General features: G+C 58.2%; 1 protein-coding gene across 2 annotated transcripts; it reads left to right on the top strand.

Moving 5' to 3' along the window:
• Nucleotides 1-1,247: 1,247 nt before the first annotated feature.
• VEGFA (vascular endothelial growth factor A) lies at nucleotides 1,248-16,389 on the top strand. Of its 2 annotated transcripts, none has more exons than XM_017878136.1 (8): nucleotides 1,248-2,374; nucleotides 5,362-5,413; nucleotides 8,465-8,661; nucleotides 9,456-9,532; nucleotides 9,885-9,914; nucleotides 11,719-11,790; nucleotides 12,957-13,088; nucleotides 16,237-16,389. In XM_017878136.1, exons 1-8 carry the CDS (start codon nucleotides 2,309-2,311, stop codon nucleotides 16,256-16,258), a joined length of 648 nt encoding a protein of 215 aa, XP_017733625.1. In that variant the 5' UTR covers nucleotides 1,248-2,308; the 3' UTR covers nucleotides 16,259-16,389. The 2 variants fall into 2 exon arrangements, with proteins under 2 accessions (XP_017733625.1, XP_017733626.1); XM_017878137.1 differs by lacking the exon at nucleotides 1,248-2,374 and adding an exon at nucleotides 3,492-4,016.
• Nucleotides 16,390-16,637: the final 248 nt, after the last annotated feature.

Genomic DNA, 16,637 nt, shown 5'->3' with positions numbered 1-16,637 from the left:
CTGAGAAGAAACCCCCATTTCTGTTCAGAAGATGAGCTATGAGTCTGGGCTTGGGCTGATAGAAGCCTTGGCCCCTGGCCTGGTGGGAGCTCTGGGCAGCTGGCCTACAGACGTTCCTTAGTGCTGGTGGGTAGGTTTGAATCATCACGCAGGCCCTGGCCTCCATCCGCCTCCACCAGCCCCCTGGCCTCAGTTCCCTGGCAACATCTGGGGTTGGGGGGGCAGCAGGAACAAGGGCCTCTGTCTGCCCAGTTGCCTCCCCCTTTGGGTTTTGCCAGACTCCACAGTGCATACGTGGGCTCCAACAGGTCCTCTTCCCTCCCGGTCACTGACTAACCCCGGAACCACACAGCTTCCCGTTCTCAGCTCCACAAACTTGGTGCCAAATTCTTCCTCCCAGGGAAGCATCCCTGGACACTTCCCAAAGGACCCCAGTCACTCCAGCCTGTTGGCTGCCGCTCACTTTGATGTCCGCGGGCCAGATGAGGGCTCCAGATGGCACATTGTCAGAGGGACACACTGTGCCCCCTGTGCCTAGCCCTAGGTTCTCTGTATATGAAGCAACTCCAGTCCCAAATATGTAGCTATTTGGGAGGTCAGAAATAGGGGGTTCAGGAGCAAACTCCCCCCACCCTCTTTCCAAAGCCCATTCCCTCTTTAGCCAGAGCCGGGGTGTGCAGACGGCAGTCACTAGGGGGCGCTCGGCCACCACAGGGAAGCTGGGTGAATGGAGCGAGCAGCGTCTTCGAGAGTGAGGACGTGTGTCTGTGTGGGTGAGTGTGTGCGTGTGCGTGTGCGTGTAGGGGTTGAGGGCGTTGGAGCGGGGAGAAGGCCAGGGGTCACTCCAGGATTCCAATAGATCTGTGTGTCCCTCTCTCCACCCGTCCCTGTCCGGCTGTCCGCCTTCCCCTGCCCCTTCAATATTCCTAGCAGAGAGGGAATGGCTCTCAGGCCCTGTCCGCACGTAACCTCACTTTCCTGCTCCCTCCTCGCCAATGCCCCGCGGGCGCGTGTCTCTGGACAGAGTTTCCGGGGGCGGATGGGTAATTTTCAGGCTGTGAACCTTGGTGGGGGTCGAGCTTCCCCTTCATTGCGGCGGGCTGCGGGCCAGGCTTCACTGGGCGTCCGCAGAGCCCGGGCCCGAGCCGCGTGTGGAGGGGCCAGAGGCTCGCCTGTCCCCGCCCCCCGGGGCGGGCCGGGGGCGGGGTCCCGGCGGGGCGGAGCCAGGCCCCCTTTTTTTTTAAAGTCGGCTGGTAGCCGGGAGGATCGCGGAGGCTTGGGGCAGCCGGGTAGCTCGGAGGTCGTGGCGCTGGGGGCTAGCACCAGCGCTCTGTTGGGAGGCGCAGTGGGTAGGTGGACCGGTCAGCGGACTCACCGGCCAGGGTGCTCCGTGCTGGAATTTGATATTCATTGATCCGGGGTTTATCCCTCTTCTTTTTTCTTAAACAGTTTTTTTTTTTGTAAACTGTATTGTTTCCCTTTTTAATTTATTTTTGCTTGCCATTCCCCACTTGAATCGGGCCGACGGCTTGGGGAGATTGCTCTACTTCCCCAAATCACTGTGGATTTTGGAAACCAGCAGAAAGAGGAAAGAGGTAGCAAGAGCTCCAGAGAGAAGTCGAGGAAGAGAGAGACGGGGTCAGAGAGAGCGCGCGGGCGTGCGAGCAGCGAGAGGGACAGGGGCAAAGTGAGTGACCTGCTTTTGGGGGTGACCGCCGGAGCGCGGCGTGAGCCCTCCCCCTTGGGATCCCGCAGCGGACCAGTAGCGCTGACGGACAGACAGACAGACACCGCCCCCAGCCCCAGCGCCCACCTCCTCTCCGGCCGGCGGCCGACAGTGGACGCGGCGGCGAGCCGCGGGCAGGGGCCGGAGCCCGCGCCCGGAGGCGGGGTGGAGGGGGTCGGGGCTCGCGGCGTCGCACTGAAACTTTTCGTCCAACTTCTGGGCTGTTCTCGCTTCGGAGGAGCCGTGGTCCGCGCCGGGGAAGCCGAGCCGAGCGGAGCCGCGAGAAGTGCTAGCTCGGGCCGGGAGGAGCCGCAGCCGGAGGAGGGGGAGGAGGAAGAAGAGAAGGAAGAGGAGAGGGGGCCGCGGTGGCGACTCGGCGCTTGGAAGCCGGGCTCATGGACGGGTGAGGCGGCGGTGTGCGCAGACAGTGCTCCAGCCGCGCGCGCGCCCCAGGCCCTGGCCCGGGCCTCGGCCCGGGGAGGAAGAGGAGCTCGCCGAGGCGCCGCGGAGAGCGGGCCGCCCCACAGCCCGAGCCAGAGAGGGAGCGCGAGCCGCGCCGGCCCCGGTCGGGCCTCCGAAACCATGAACTTTCTGCTCTCTTGGGTGCATTGGAGCCTTGCCTTGCTGCTGTACCTCCACCATGCCAAGGTAAGTGGTCGTGCCCGGCTGGCGCCGCGGGCAGCTGCGAGCGCCTCTCCCGGCTGGGGACGTGCGTGCGAGCGCGCGCGTGGGGGCTCCGTGCCCCACGCGGGTCCATGGGCACCAGGCGCGCGGCGTCCCCCTCTGTCGTCTTAGGTGCAGGGGAGGGGCGCGCGCTAGGTGGGAGGGCACCCGGAGAGAGGCTCACCGCCCACGCGGGCCCTGCCCACCCACCGGAGTCACCGCACGTACGATCTGGGCCGACCAGCCGAGGGCGGGAGCCGGAGAAGGAGGCCGAGGGGGCTGGGCTTGCGTTGCCGCTGCCGGCTGAAGTTTGCTCCCGGCCGCTGGTCCCAGACGAACTGGAAGTCCGGGCAGCGGGGGCGGGAGCCAGAGACCAGCCGGCAGGGGGGTGCTCGGACCTTGGACCGCGGGAGGGCAGAGAGCGTGGAGGGGGCAGGGCGCAGGAGGGAGAGGGGGCTTGCTGTCACTGCCCCTCGGTCTCTTCGGCCCTCGCCGCGAGTTTGGGAAAAGTTTTGGGGTAGATTGCGGCGGGGACCCCCCTCCCTGCTGGGCCACCTGCGCCGCGCCAACCCCGCCCGTCTCCGCTCGCGTCCCGCTCGGTGCCCGCCCTCCCCCGCCCGGCCGGGTGCGCGCGGCGCGGAGCCGATTACATCAGCCCGGGCCTGGCCGGCCGCGTGTTCCCGGAGCCTCGGCTGCCCGAATGGGGAGCCTAGAGTGGCGAGCGGCACCCCTCCCCCCGCCAGCCTTCCGCGGGAAGGTGACCTCGCGAGGTAGCCCCAGCCTGGGGATCCGAAGAACCATCCCTACCCCTTCCTGCTGTCTCCAGACCCTACCCCTGCCCAGTGCTAGGAGGAATTTCCTGACGCCCCTTCTCTTTACCCATTTCCTTTCTATCGCGGAGAGAAAACCCTGTCACCCCTTTTATTTTCATTCCTCTCTGCGGAGAAGATCCATCTAACCCCTTTCTGGTCCCAGAGTCCAGGGAAAGGATGATCACTGTCAGAAGTGGTGGCGCGGGAGCCCACCGGGCGCTTTGTCACACTCCACCGAAAGTCCCGACTTGGTGACAGTGTGCTTCCCTTCCCTCCACAACAGTTCCGAGTGAGCTGTGCTTTAACTCTCTGGGGATGGGTCAAGGGAGAGTTTGAAGAGAGTCATTGCCCCACTTTACCCTTTTGGAGAAATGGCTTGAAATTTGCTGTGACACAGGCAGCATGGGAATAATTCTTCGTGAACCCTGGAAAGGAGCTCCTGCCAGCCTTGCACACACTTTGTCCTGGTGAAAGGCAGCGCTGGAGCAGGTGGTTTTTTGGAACTCCAAACTTGCCCACCCAACTTGCTTCTAAAAGCCACCTAAAGGGTCCCTTTCCGCTCCTCCCTGATGCCTTCCCTCAGCCAGAATTCCCTTGGAGAGAAGGCACGAGGAAAGCCATGGACAGGGGTCGCTGCTAACACCACAAGTTCTTCAGACCCTGGCACAAAGGCCTTGGCTACAGGCCTCCAAGTAGGGAGGAGGGGGAGGAGTGGCTGCCTGGCCACAGTGTGACCTTCAGAGGCCCCCAGAGAAGGACACCTGGCCCCTGTCTGCCCAGAACCGCCGCTCCTGTGCCCCCTGGCCTTGGAAGGGGTACGAAATTTCTGTCCCCTTTTCTCGTTGGGGCCCAGGAGGAGTGGAGGGTCCAGGGAGAATATTGTCAGGGGGAAGGCAGGGGGTGTCATGGGAATGGGTGAGGGGCTGAGGTGCAGAATCCAGGGGTTCCCTGGAGGAGCCGCAGTGGGAAGCTGACCAGCTGGAAGCCTGGGAACGTTTTTCTCTTGAGAGGGGCTTCCTCTGACCTTGGCTGTCCTGGGACCAGGGCTGGGGGACCTGAGTGGGGTGCATTTGGGGTGTGTGGGAAGGAGAGGGAAAGAAAGATGGACAGTGGGACTCCCCACTAGCAGGGTCTGGTGTTCCGTGGGCTAGAGTGCCCCTCTGCTCTGTGAGTGCTGGGCGGGAGGGGAGTTGGTGAGAGCTGGAGACCCTCAGGAAGGGCTGGCAGAAGCCTTTCCTTTTGGGTGCTGTCAGGTCCGCATGTCTTGGCATGTTGACCTTCACAGCTTCTGGGGAGGGGAGGAATGATCTGGTGCCAGTGGGGAAGGTTAGGGGAGGCCTCAGGCCTAAGGTGGTGCAGGGGGCCCCCTAGGGGCTGGGCAGTGCCAAGACATAAAAGCCTTCCCTGGTCCCTGGTGGCATTTGAAGGTGCCCAGGTGAAAGGGGCTTGGGACCTCCTCACCCTGGGAGGGAGAAGAAACCAGGGAACAGGTGGAAGTGGGAGACAGGTGAGACTTTGGAAATCTATTGAGGCTCGGAGAGATTTGTCCAGAGAGGAAAATGGGGTTCTCCCCCAGGGTCTCCTCCTCGAAGCAACCTGTGGGCATGCTAGGACTAGAAGAACTTGGATGGGGGAGGGCGGTTGGCGCCCTTCGGTCCTCGGCACCCCCCTCCCTCTCCAACACCAGCTCACCCTGGTATTTGTCATGTCAGCAGGAGAAGGTCACCATGTTGTTTTTCTCGCCCCCAGTCCTTCCTGCCCCAGTCCAAATTTGTCCTCCTATTTGACCTTAATACTTACCATGGCTTTGGACCAGGAAATCAGGGGGGTAGTGAGAGTAGGGACAGGGAAGTGTGGGGAAGGTACAGGGGACCTGGACAGTGAAGCATTCTGGGGTTTTCCTCCTGCATTTCGAGCTACCCAGCCCCCAACATCTGGTTAGTCTTTAACTTCCTCGGGTTTATAATCATAGCAGTCCAGGAGTGGTGGGCATATTCTGTGCCGTGAGGACCCCCGGTTGTGTCCTGTTCGACTCAGAAGACTTGGAGAAGCCAGAGGCTGTTGGTGGGAGGGAAGTGAGGAGGGGGAGGGGCTGGGTGGCTGGGCCTGTGCACCCCAGTCCCTGCCCTTGCCCATGCCTTGCTCTTTTTCTGTCCTCAGTGGTCCCAGGCTGCACCCATGGCAGAAGGAGGAGGGCAGAATCATCACGAAGGTGAGTCTCCCTGGCTCTTGGATGGGGTTCCCTGTCCTCTCAGGAGATGGGTGGATGGCCTAATTCCTTTTTCTTCAGACCTGTGGGGAGGAAGGGGAAGGGGCACAGGAATATGAGGATCAAGAAAGAAAGAGCTGGGCACCATGAGGTTCACCCTCAGTTTCGTGAGGACTCTCCACTGTTCAGGTCTCTGCTAGAAGTAGGAGTTACTGCCTTTTTCTTCTGCTCTTTCCAGTAAAATTTTATTTGGAGAAGGAATTGTGAGCACAGAGCAGGAAGACAGTGTTCAGGGATCCTAGATGTTAGGGGAAGTGTCCCTTGTCTCCCCTAGCTCCTGGGGGAGGGTGGACATTTAGTGTCATTTCCTATATAGCCGTGTCCCACTTGTGGGAACTGTGGCCCTTCCTGTGTGAGCTGGAGGTACAGAGGGCTCAGCCTAATGGGATCTCCCCTCCCTTCCCTGGTTTGCATTCCTTTGGGGGTGGAGAAAGCCCCACTTGACTATGTTCCGGTGCTGTGAACTTCCCTCCCAGGCCAGCAGAGGGCTGGCTGTAGCTCCCAGGCGCCCCACCCCCCCTGCCCAACCCCGAGTCCGCCTGCCTTTTGTTCCGTTGTGGTTTGGATCCTCCCATTTCTCTGGGGACACCCTGGCTCTCCCCACCACTGACGGTGGCCTGTGCTCTCCACCTCTGGGGAGGGAAGGCCCTGGGTCTTCCTTCAGGCGAGTTTTCCTGACCTAAATCCCACATGGCTGGGTAGTGGCCAGCAGTGGTGATGCCCAGCCTGTTCTGCCTCCTCCTTCCCTACCCCAGGAGCCCTTTCCTTGGCCTAGGACATGGCTTCTCAGCCACTGACCGGCCCCCTGCTTCTAGTGCTCCACTTACTCCTTTCAGCTTCCCAGTGGTCTCTGGTCTGGGAGAGGCAAGACAAATGGTCTTTGTTTGCTGGAGAAAAGGTTGTCTGCGATAAATAAGGAAAACCACGAAAACCTGGTGTTGGAGTGTATGTGTGTGCTCCCCAGGCAGTGGAGGCCAGCCCTTGGAGGGGCGGCTGCCTGATGAAGGGTGCGGGTGAGGTTACCCCCCTCCACCTCCCCATGGAGGGGAAACTTTTTGGGGGAATTCCTACCCCAGGTCTTTTTACCCTCAGCTACCAACCCCTTGCCCAGGCCAGACCTTTCTGCTATCCCCTCCTAGGCCACAAGCCTGGCCCTCCTCTGTCCCAATCGTGATGAAGGGGCAGTTCAAAACTTCTTGATTAGTCATCTTCTTCCGTATTGACTTGGATTTAAAAAATGACCTTTTCAGACTTCTGGTCTTGTTCACTCCTTTTGATGATGCTTTGCTCTAACCCTTGGTGGGTAGAGAAGGATTCTGTGCCCGTTGGTGGTCTGGATAAAAGAAGTAGAGACCTCACAGGAGGCAGTGGACTGGCCTGTTCCCCCACTGTTCTTTCTGTTTTCACACCTGTGGATTCTCCCCACCTTCTTCCCAATCAACCTGTTGTGTACGTAGCCCCCCCTCATTGTCCTTTATTCTTCTGGAAAGCAGACCTTGGAGGGAGGAGTGAGGGGGAGGCTCAGCTGTGGTCTCTGGGGGTGGGGGTTGGGAGCTGGGGTGGAAGTCCACCAGGCATACACTTAAGATGCTTTGGTGAAGTTCTAAACTTCATATTACCCAGGCTGAAAAAAGAGCACTTGTTCCCAGGGCTGGAAGTGGAAGCCAAAACTCCACCTTTTCAGCCTGTTTCAGCATCTTTAGAACTCAGCCCAACCCACTTACACAGTTGAGCAGAGTTGGAGGCCTAGAGAGGGGAGGGACTGGCCCAAGGTCACACCAACTCATGACCAGAGCCGGGGCCTCCTCACTGGCCAGGTGTTATTCCTTCCCTCTGGGTAGGGAACCCATTTCAGGGACAGGATTGCTATGTGGTAGTGGTGGTGGGGTGCGATAGGAGTGGCAGGCTGGGCCACAATTTGGAGTAGTCATGCCAGAGTCCTGCATTTATTTATTCTCAAGGGCCCCGCCCCTGTGGCCCAGAATTACCCCTTCATGCTCCAGTGCACCCCAGGCTCCACAGCCAGCTTGGGAAACTGTCTCTACCCTGGTCTCCCTTCAGATCAGCTTCTAGAAATGTTTCGTGGCTACAGTGGTAGCACTGTTTTTTCCATGATGCAAGCAGTTTGCCCTCTTGGGCGGGATTATCAGTGGCTGGCAGGGCTGGCACAGCGTGTCCGCCCACTGCTACCTGCGGGTTCCAGGAGGGCCCAGCCCCTGTGCTGATGCCCACCACCTTCTCAGCTCATGTCTGGGGAAGGGGACTGGCTGGGGGAAAAGTGCCTCCTCCTGAAAGGTGCCTCCTCTGTTTTTGCCTAATATAGACTTGGGAACACTTTGATGTCAGCTAATTCTGACTCCTTTACTTACTAGCTGTGTGGCCTTGGGGCAACTTACTTAGCCTCTTTGAGCCTCCTGTTCCCCATCTGTAAAATGGAATCTCAATAGTGTCTCATAGTCCCATGTGGAGAAACTTGTGTGAGATAGTTGTGGACTACTGTACACAGTAACCAGGATGTAGTAAGTGCTCAATAAATAGCTGTTGGTATGGTTGATGTTATGGTAGTGGTTGTGGGGAGGATGTAGGAAACTGGAGACTAGCTTGGCAAAGCTGGCTCTTCCTCCTTTTAGGGAAAGCTTAGAACATCCCCATGGGGTATACTGATACTCAAACTGTCCTCTGGCATCGAGGTTGGCCCAGGATTCAGTTCAGCTGTCACAGTGAGGTGGCGGGATCAGATGTGGCAGTCCATGTCCCTTGGAACTTGAGTACATTGTGTGATCTCTGGAATGAAAACAGGCCTTCACCAGTGTTGATGGTGGAAAGCTTAGGGAAGTGCTTCAAACACAGTAGGAGGGACTTAAGTTAAGATTTTTGGAAGGGCTTGCCTGATACGGAAGCTCCAAGGAGTGGCTTTACAGAGCTGGGTGGAGAGAGGGGCTAGCCATCTTTTGTGTCGTCCACCGGGCTCATGTGTCACCGCCTCTCATGCAGTGGTGAAGTTCATGGATGTCTATCAGCGCAGCTACTGCCATCCAATCGAGACCCTGGTGGACATCTTCCAGGAGTACCCTGATGAGATTGAGTACATCTTCAAGCCATCCTGTGTGCCCCTGATGCGATGTGGGGGCTGCTGCAATGACGAGGGCCTGGAGTGTGTGCCCACTGAGGAGTCCAACATCACCATGCAGGTGGGCATCTTTGGGAAGTGGGGGCAGGGGGGGATAGGGAGGGGCGTAACACTTTGGGAACAGGTGGTCCCAGGTCATTTTCTGGCTAGACTTGCCTTGTGTGGCTCCTGCCCCTGAGTTGCACAGGGGAGGTGTGGTAGGGTCTTGCTTCTGTGAAGAAGATGCTTGCATTCCCAGCCCAGGTTCCCAGCAAGCCCCAACCATCTCCTCCTCCCTGATGGTTGCCCCCTGGCTCAGGAGGGGGCAGATGGATGCCTGTGTCAGAGGCCCCTCTCTCCCTCTCTTGGAGAGAATCCTGAGGGCCCTCCCTTCTTGGGGGCTCTGTTTGGGAAGCTGAATGAGCCTGGTCCATGGAGAGTTTAAAAAGTCTTTTGGTGTTACCTGGTAATGGGGCACATCTCAGCCCAGGTAGGGTGGGAGGGAGCTGTGAAACACAGGGAGGGGGTTGCTTTTGGGTATCTACTAGGAGTCAGGGTGAAGCCTAGAGAGGATGAAAGAAGGGGAGGGCATGGGGAGTGGCAAGAACCTAGGATTTGAATTCCCAGCCTGGCCAACCCTTGCAGCCTTGTCTTGACCTCAAGTGGAACAAGGGCTCCTTGAGGCCAGCAGGGTTGGGGGAGTTGGGGTGGGCCTGAGCCTCTTTCCTGCTAGAGCTCTTGGTCCTCCCTGTCTCCACCACCCATCCCTGCTCTGCAGAACCCCTGGGTGCTGAGTGGCAGGAGCCCCAGGGTTGTCCCATCTGGGTATGGCTGGCTGGGTCACTAACCTCTGTGATCTGCTTCCTTCCCCTCCAGATTATGCGGATCAAACCTCACCAAGGCCAGCACATAGGAGAGATGAGCTTCCTACAGCACAACAAATGTGAATGCAGGTGAGGATGTAGTCGCAGATTCATTATCAGCAAGTGGCTGCAGGGTGTCTGATCTGTGCCAGGGTTAAGCATGTTGTACTTTTTAGCCCACGTCCAGCTTCCTGCTGTGTGACCTTTGGCATTTTACTTCAGTGTGCCTCAGTTTCTACATCTGTAAAATGGGCACAATAGTAGTATACTTCATAGCATTGTTATAAGGATTAAACAAGTTATATATGAGAAGGTTAAAACAGTGTTGCTCCATAATAAGTGCTGTTTTTACTGTGATTATTATTGTTGTTTTCCCTGTCATTATCATCACCATCTTAACCCTTCTCTGTTTTGTTCTTTTCTCTCTTCCTACCCTTTGCAGACCAAAGAAAGATAGAGCAAGACAAGAAAAGTAAGTGGCCCTGACTTTAGCACTTCTCCCTCTCCATGGCCGGTTGTCTTGGTTTGGGGCTCTTGGCTACCTCTGTTGGGGGCTCCCATAGCCTCCCGGGGTCAGGGACTTGGTCTTGTGGGGGACTTGTGGTGTCAGCAACAATGGATGGAGTCAACTCCAGGATGATGGCTCTAGGGCTAGTGAGAAAACCCAGCCAGGAGCCTGGCACTTCCTTTGTAAGGGACAGTGCCTTCCGGGTCTCCAGATCATTCCTGGCCAGGACTTGCTGTTTTGGTGTGTCAGGGGGCACTGTGGACACTGGTTCACTGGCTTGCTCTAGGGCACCCACAGTGGGGAGAGGGAGTGGGTGGCAGAGAGGCCAGCTTTTGTGTGTCAGAGGAAATGGCCTCTTTTGGTGGCTACTGTGATGGTGCAGTTGGATGCGAAGCCGGCTGGAGGGTGGTTTCTCAGTGCATGCCCTCCTGTAGGCAGCAGGCGGTAGACACATAGCCCTCTTGGCCAGGGAGAAAACGTTGAATGTTGGTCATTTTCAGAGGCTTGTGAGTGCTCCTTTTTAAGGGGCGGGTAGGATGGGGCGGGGGACAAGGTCTGGTGGCAGTAACCCTTCAAGACAGGGTGGGCGACTGGCATCGGCAAGAGCTTGCAGGGAAAGAGAGACTGAGAGAGAGCACCTGTGCCTTGCCCTTTCCCCCACACCATCTTGTCTGCCTCCAGTGCTGTGGGGACATTGAAGCCCCTGCCAGGCCTCAGCCCCTTGCCTCTTCCCTCAGCCCCCAGCTTCCAGAACGAGAGGATGCGGAAACCTTCCTTCCACCCTTTGGTGCTTTCTCCTAAGGGGGACAGATTTACCCTCTCTGGTCCCTTCTCCCCCTCCTTTCTTCCCTGTGACAGACATTCTGAGGTGTGTTCTCTTGGGCCTGGCAGGCATGGAGAACACTGGTTCTCTTGAAGGGGACAGGCTACAGCCTGCCCCCCTTCCCATTTCCCCAAATGACTGCTCTGCCACGGGTTGAGTGGGGGGCTCGCCTGGGCTCGGAAGAGTGTCTGGTGAGATGGTGTAGCAGGCTTTGACAGGCTGGGGAGAGAACTCCCTGCCAAGTACCGCCCAAGCCCCTCCTCCCCAGCCCTCCTTAACTCCCACCCCACCCTGCTGCCTGCCCAGGGCTCCAGGACACCCAGCCCTGCCTCCCAGTACAGGTCGCACTGAGCAGGCTGGTGTTGCTCTTGGTTCTGTGCCAGCTCCCAAGGTAGCCACTTCCCCCACACCAGGATTCCCAGAGGTTCTGTCGCAGTCGGAAATGAAGGCAGAAGGTGCCTGACACACAGCCTGCCCTCCCACTCCTGCTCCCCATCCAGGCGGGTCTCTGACCTTCTCCCCAGAGTCTGGCCTACGTTTTATCACCCCCTGACCTTCAGGGTCAGACTTGGACAGGGCTGCTGGGCAAAGAGCCTTCCCTCAGGCTTAGCCCCCTGCTGGAGACCGGGAGCCATTGTGAGCATGGAGACCCTTGGGTCCTGTGCCCTCCACCCAGTCTCGGTTTCCCACCAAAGCCTTGTCAGGGACTGGGTTTGCCATCCCAGGGTGGGCAGCTTGAGGAGAAGAAAGAGCCATCGAGTGCTTGCTGCCCAGACACGCCTGTGCGCGCCTCCCCAGAGACCACCTGCCTCCTGGTACTTCCTCCAGGAAGCGGCTCTGTGTGGCTTTGCTTTGCTCGTTCCCCCATCCCTGCCCTCCTTACCGCTTCTTTTACTCCCCCCACTGCCCCCGCTCTCTCTCTGTCTCTGTTTTTTTATTTTCCAGAAAATCAGTTCGAGGAAAGGGAAAGGGGCAAAAACGAAAGCGCAAGAAATCCCGGTATAAGTCCTGGAGCGTGTACGTTGGTGCCCGCTGCTGTCTAATTCCCTGGAGCCTCCCTGGCCCCCAGTCCAACCTCCGCCTGCCATACCCTGTAACCCTGCCTCCCTCCCCTGGTCCCTCCCTGGCTCTCATCCCCCTGGCCCGTGTCTCTCTCTCACTCTCACTCCACTAATTGGCACCAACGGGTAGATTTGGTGGTGGCGTTGCTGGTCCAGGGTTGGGGTGAATGGGGGGGCCGACTTGGCCTGGAGGATTAAGGGAGGGGACTCTGGCTTGGCTGGGCACCGATTTTCTCTCACCTACTGGGCACTGGTGATGGGCCCATGTTGGCATGGGTGCCTGCTCACCCAACTGGTTTCTATTGCTCTAGGCTTCTGCACTCGTCTGGAAGCGGAGGGTGGTGGGGAGGGCAGACATGGCCCAAGAGGGGCTGTGAATGACTGGAGGCAGCTTGTTGAATGACTCCTCGGCTGAAGGAGGAGCTTGGGTGGGATCAGACACCATATGGCAGCCTCCCTTCATCTGGTGGAAGTGCCTTGGCTCCTCACGGAGTTGGGGCCTCTGGAGGGGAGCCCCCTATTCCAGCCCAACCCATGGCACCCACAGAGGCCTCCCTGTGGGACGGCCTCTTCCTCTGGGTTGGAGGCTATGGTGGGCCCTGCCCTGGGTCCTCTGGCCACCAATGGCCTGGCCTGTGGACACTGCCTCTGGGCTTAGCCTCCCATCACACCCTACTTTAGCCCACCTTGGTGGAAGGGCCTGGGCATGAGCCTCGCACAGGGAGAAGGTTGCCCCTGCCATCTCAGTGGCCCCTGATTGCCATCCCCAGCAGGTGAAGAGTCAAGACGTGCTCCGATGGGGGCGGCAACAGTGGGTCCCTGTGGTCTGAGACTCACCCTGGTCTCCCAGGGACATAGCATTATCCCTTACGGCAGCCTCTCCCCGCACTCTCTGCCCATCTGTGCCCGCCTCTTCCTGCGGCAGGTGTCCTAGCCAGTGCTGCCTCTTTCCGCCGCTCTCTCTGTCTTCTGCTGTAGTGCTTGGATCCTTCCAGGCCCTGGGGGCTGACCAGCTGGGTGGGGGTGCAGCTGCGGACGTGTTAGGGGGTGTTGCATGGTGATTTTTTTCTCTCTCTCTGCTGATGCTCTAGCTTAGATGTCTTTCCTTTTGCCTTTTTGCAGTCCCTGTGGGCCTTGCTCAGAGCGGAGAAAGCATTTGTTTGTACAAGATCCGCAGACGTGTAAATGTTCCTGCAAAAACACAGACTCGCGTTGCAAGGCGAGGCAGCTTGAGTTAAACGAACGTACTTGCAGGTTGGTTCCCAGAGGGCAAGCAGGTCAGAGAGGGGCATCACACAGAGATGGGGAGAGAGAGAAAGAGAGCGAGCGAGCGAGAGAGTGCCTGAGAGGGGCCAGCTGCTTGCTCAGTTTCTAGCTGCCTGCCTGGTGACTGCTGCCTTCTCTGCTTTTAAGGCCCCTGTGGTGGGCTGCAGGCGCTGGTCCAGCCTGGCGGGGCCTGTTCCGAGGTTGCCCTGGTTGCCTGAGTGGTAGGCTGGTGTGGCTTAGTGTGGTGGTGTGGACGCAAGCTGTGTGTTGTGTCCTGTGGTCCTTCTGCTCATAGTGGCTGTTGGTCCTGATGTTATTACTACCTCTGGTACTAATGCTGAGAAGCTGAAAGCCGATTCCAGGTGTGGACAATGTCAACAAAGCATGTGACGCTCTCACTGGGGCCTGCCTCGGCCCTTTGAAGTCTGCATGGCTGGGCTTCTCACTCACTCAGTGTTTCTTGATGGGGGAAGGGATTGAGTCTCCCACTTCAGACTGGGCCTCCCTGAGGAAAGGGCTGTGTCTCCTCCCTCAGACTGGGGCTCCCTGAGGACAGGGATATGTCTCCCCTCTCAGACTGAAGCTCCCTGCAGATAGGGCTGTGTCTCTCCCCTCAGACTGGGGCTCCCTGAGGACAGGGATATGTCTCCCCTCTCAGACTGAAGCTCCCTGCAGATAGGGCTGTGTCTCTCCCCTCCGACTGGGGCTCCCTGAGGACAGGGCTATGTCTCCCTCCTCAGACTGGGGCTCCCTGAGGACAGAGCTATGCCTCTGCCCTCAGACTGGGGCTCCCTGAGGACAGGGCTATGTCTCCCTCCTCAGACTGAGGCTCCCTGAGGACAGGGCTATGTCTCCCCCCTCAGACTGAGGCTCCCTGAGGACAGGGCTATGTCTCCCCCCTCAGACTGAGGCTCCCTGAGGACAGGGCTATGTCTCCCCCCTCAGACTGAGGCTCCCTGAGGACAGGGCTATGTCTCCCCCCTCAGACTGAGGCTCCCTGAGGACAGGGCTATGTCTCCCCCCTCAGACTGAGGCTCCCTGAGGACAGGGCTATGTCTCCCCCCTCAGACTGAGGCTCCCTGAGGACAGGGCTATGTCTCCCTCCTCAGACTGAGGCTCCCTGAGGACAGGGCTATGTCTCCCCCCTCAGACTGAGGCTCCCTGAGGACAGGGCTATGTCTCCCCCCTCAGACTGAGGCTCCCTGAGGACAGGGCTATGTCTCCCCCCTCAGACTGAGGCTCCCTGAGGACAGGGCTATGTCTCCCCCCTCAGACTGAGGCTCCCTGAGGACAGGGCTATGTCTCCCCCCTCAGACTGAGGCTCCCTGAGGACAGGGCTATGTCTCCCCCTTCAGACTGGGGCTCTCTGAGGGCAAGGGCTCTGGCTGTTGGTTTAGGACGGGGCAGTTTTGCCTACACACTGAAGGAGCTGTAGCATCCAAGAATACTAGATACCTTTAATCCTCCACCAGTCATGGTGACAACCCCAAGCAGCCCACACTTTTTCAAGTGCCCCCAGGATGCGTGAAGGGAGGGTTCTGTGCCCATTCCCCTGACATTAGACGGTGAGCTCCGTAAGCCGGGCCTGGTTTACTTACCTTTGTGAGCCCCCGGGCATCTGTACCTCTGTCCCTTGTCCAGACTGGGGACCAAGGAAGTGTCAAGTGCATGACTGAATGTGTGAGTCAGTTCAGGGGGTGAGGTCAGGAGCACAGGGCCGGGACAGGTGGCTGGCAATCTTTTAATGCCTTAGCCTGTGTTCTTTATACCAACTTGGCCTGTGCTCAGAGTGAGGGAGGCCCTGGGGGTCAGGGTAAGCTTCACTCAGGGAGGCAAGACTTTTATGGGGATTTCCTAGGCAGGGCCAAGGCACCCCCAGCTCGCCCTGAGGCTGCGTTAGGGAAGTCCTTGGAGTGTCTCCCCTCCCCCAGCAATGTTCTTGTGGCTTGTGGATGCTCAGGGGATGCTGGGAACCAGGCCTGGGTAGTTGGTGTGGGGTTCTATATGTCTTGGCCCTATGTGAAACCAAGAGGGTGTTATTAGTGCTGGGGGTGGGGGCTCTGCCTAACTTCAGGGCTGGATGAGGGGAGTCTCAATTCCCCAGGGGTCTTTGGGGAAGATAAGGGACTTGACATTTTAGGGTTTTTTGGTGATGATTCTGCTGATGGGGGTTTGTGTGAAGTGACCTGGGAGTTAACTGAAGTTACCCTAACCTCCCAATACCATTACCCAACCCCCAAGCTGGCTATACCTGGGAATATCAGTTTCCAAAATTGGGAGCTTAGGACTCCCATTTCTGGGCTCCCCAGAAGGGTAGGGCCTGTTCTGCCTCCTCCTCACAATCACCCAGGGGTAGGGGCATGCTGAGAAAATTCTTGGAGGCCCCCTTTGCTTCGGCAGGAGTAGTGAAGCCACCGAATTGTCTCTCCCCATCCTAAGTGAAGCAGCATATTTGAAAGGAAAGACAACCTGGCACCTGGGCCTGCAACCTCCAGGCAGCTCAAGAGAGATGAGGCCTACAGTCACACTGGGAGGGGACATGGGGAATGCAGATGTTCCCTCACCTTCCTGGGGCCTCCTGCTCTTCGCTACCCCCTCAGGAGCGTCCTGTCCCCAGGGCAGGCCCTTCCTGTTGCTGGCCACCCAGCCAAGCCTCTCTGTCTCAGGCGTTCTCCCAGATGACCTGCCTACTCTCTTCCCCACACCAGCCCCTAGAGACTGAACTGAAAAACCTCCTCAGCAGGGAACCTCTGCTGATTAACTTTGTCCAGCTCTGGTCACCCATCAGCTCTTAAAATGTCAAGTGGGGACTGTTCTTTGGTATCCGTTCATTTGTTGCTTTGTAAAGTGTTCCCGTGTCCTTGTCTTGTCTCAAGTAGATTGCAAGCTCCGGAGGGTAGACTGGGAGCCCCTGAGCGGAGCTGCTGCTCAGACCAGGGCTCCCTGAGGGCGGGGCTGGGGCTGTTCTCACACTGGGGCTTTCTGCCCCAGGACCACACCTTCCTGTCCTCTCTGCTCTTATGGTGCTGGAGGCTGCAGTGACCCAGGGTCCCCCAGGAATGGGGAGGCCACCTGCCTCATCGCCAGGCCTCCTTACTTGGTCCTAACCCCAGTCTTTGTTTTCCATTTCCCTCAGATGTGACAAGCCGAGGCGGTGAGCCAGGCAGGAGGAAGGAGCCTCCCTCAGGGTTTCGGGAACCAGATCTCTCACCAGGAAAGACTGATACAGAACGATCGATACAGAAACCACGCTGCCGCCACCACACCATCACCATCGACAGAACAGTCCTTAATCCAGAAACCTGAAATGAAGGAAGAGGAGACTCTGCGCAGAGCACTTTGGGTCCGGAGGGCGAGACTCCGGCAGAAGCATTCCCGGGCGGGTGACCCAGCACGGTCCCTCTTGGAATTGGATTCGCCATTTTATTTTTCTTGCTGCTAAATCACCGAGCCCGGAAGATTAGAGAGTTTTATTTCTGGGATTCCTGTAGACACACCCACCCACATACATACATTTATATATATATATATATTATA

The sequence above is a fragment of the Rhinopithecus bieti genome, unplaced genomic scaffold (assembly GCF_001698545.2).
Source record: "Rhinopithecus bieti isolate Rb0 unplaced genomic scaffold, ASM169854v2 scaffold_9981, whole genome shotgun sequence".
NCBI lineage: Eukaryota > Metazoa > Chordata > Mammalia > Primates > Cercopithecidae > Rhinopithecus > Rhinopithecus bieti.
The sequence above is the reverse complement of the archived record's forward strand: the minus strand, read 5'-3'. Positions and strand labels throughout refer to the sequence as shown.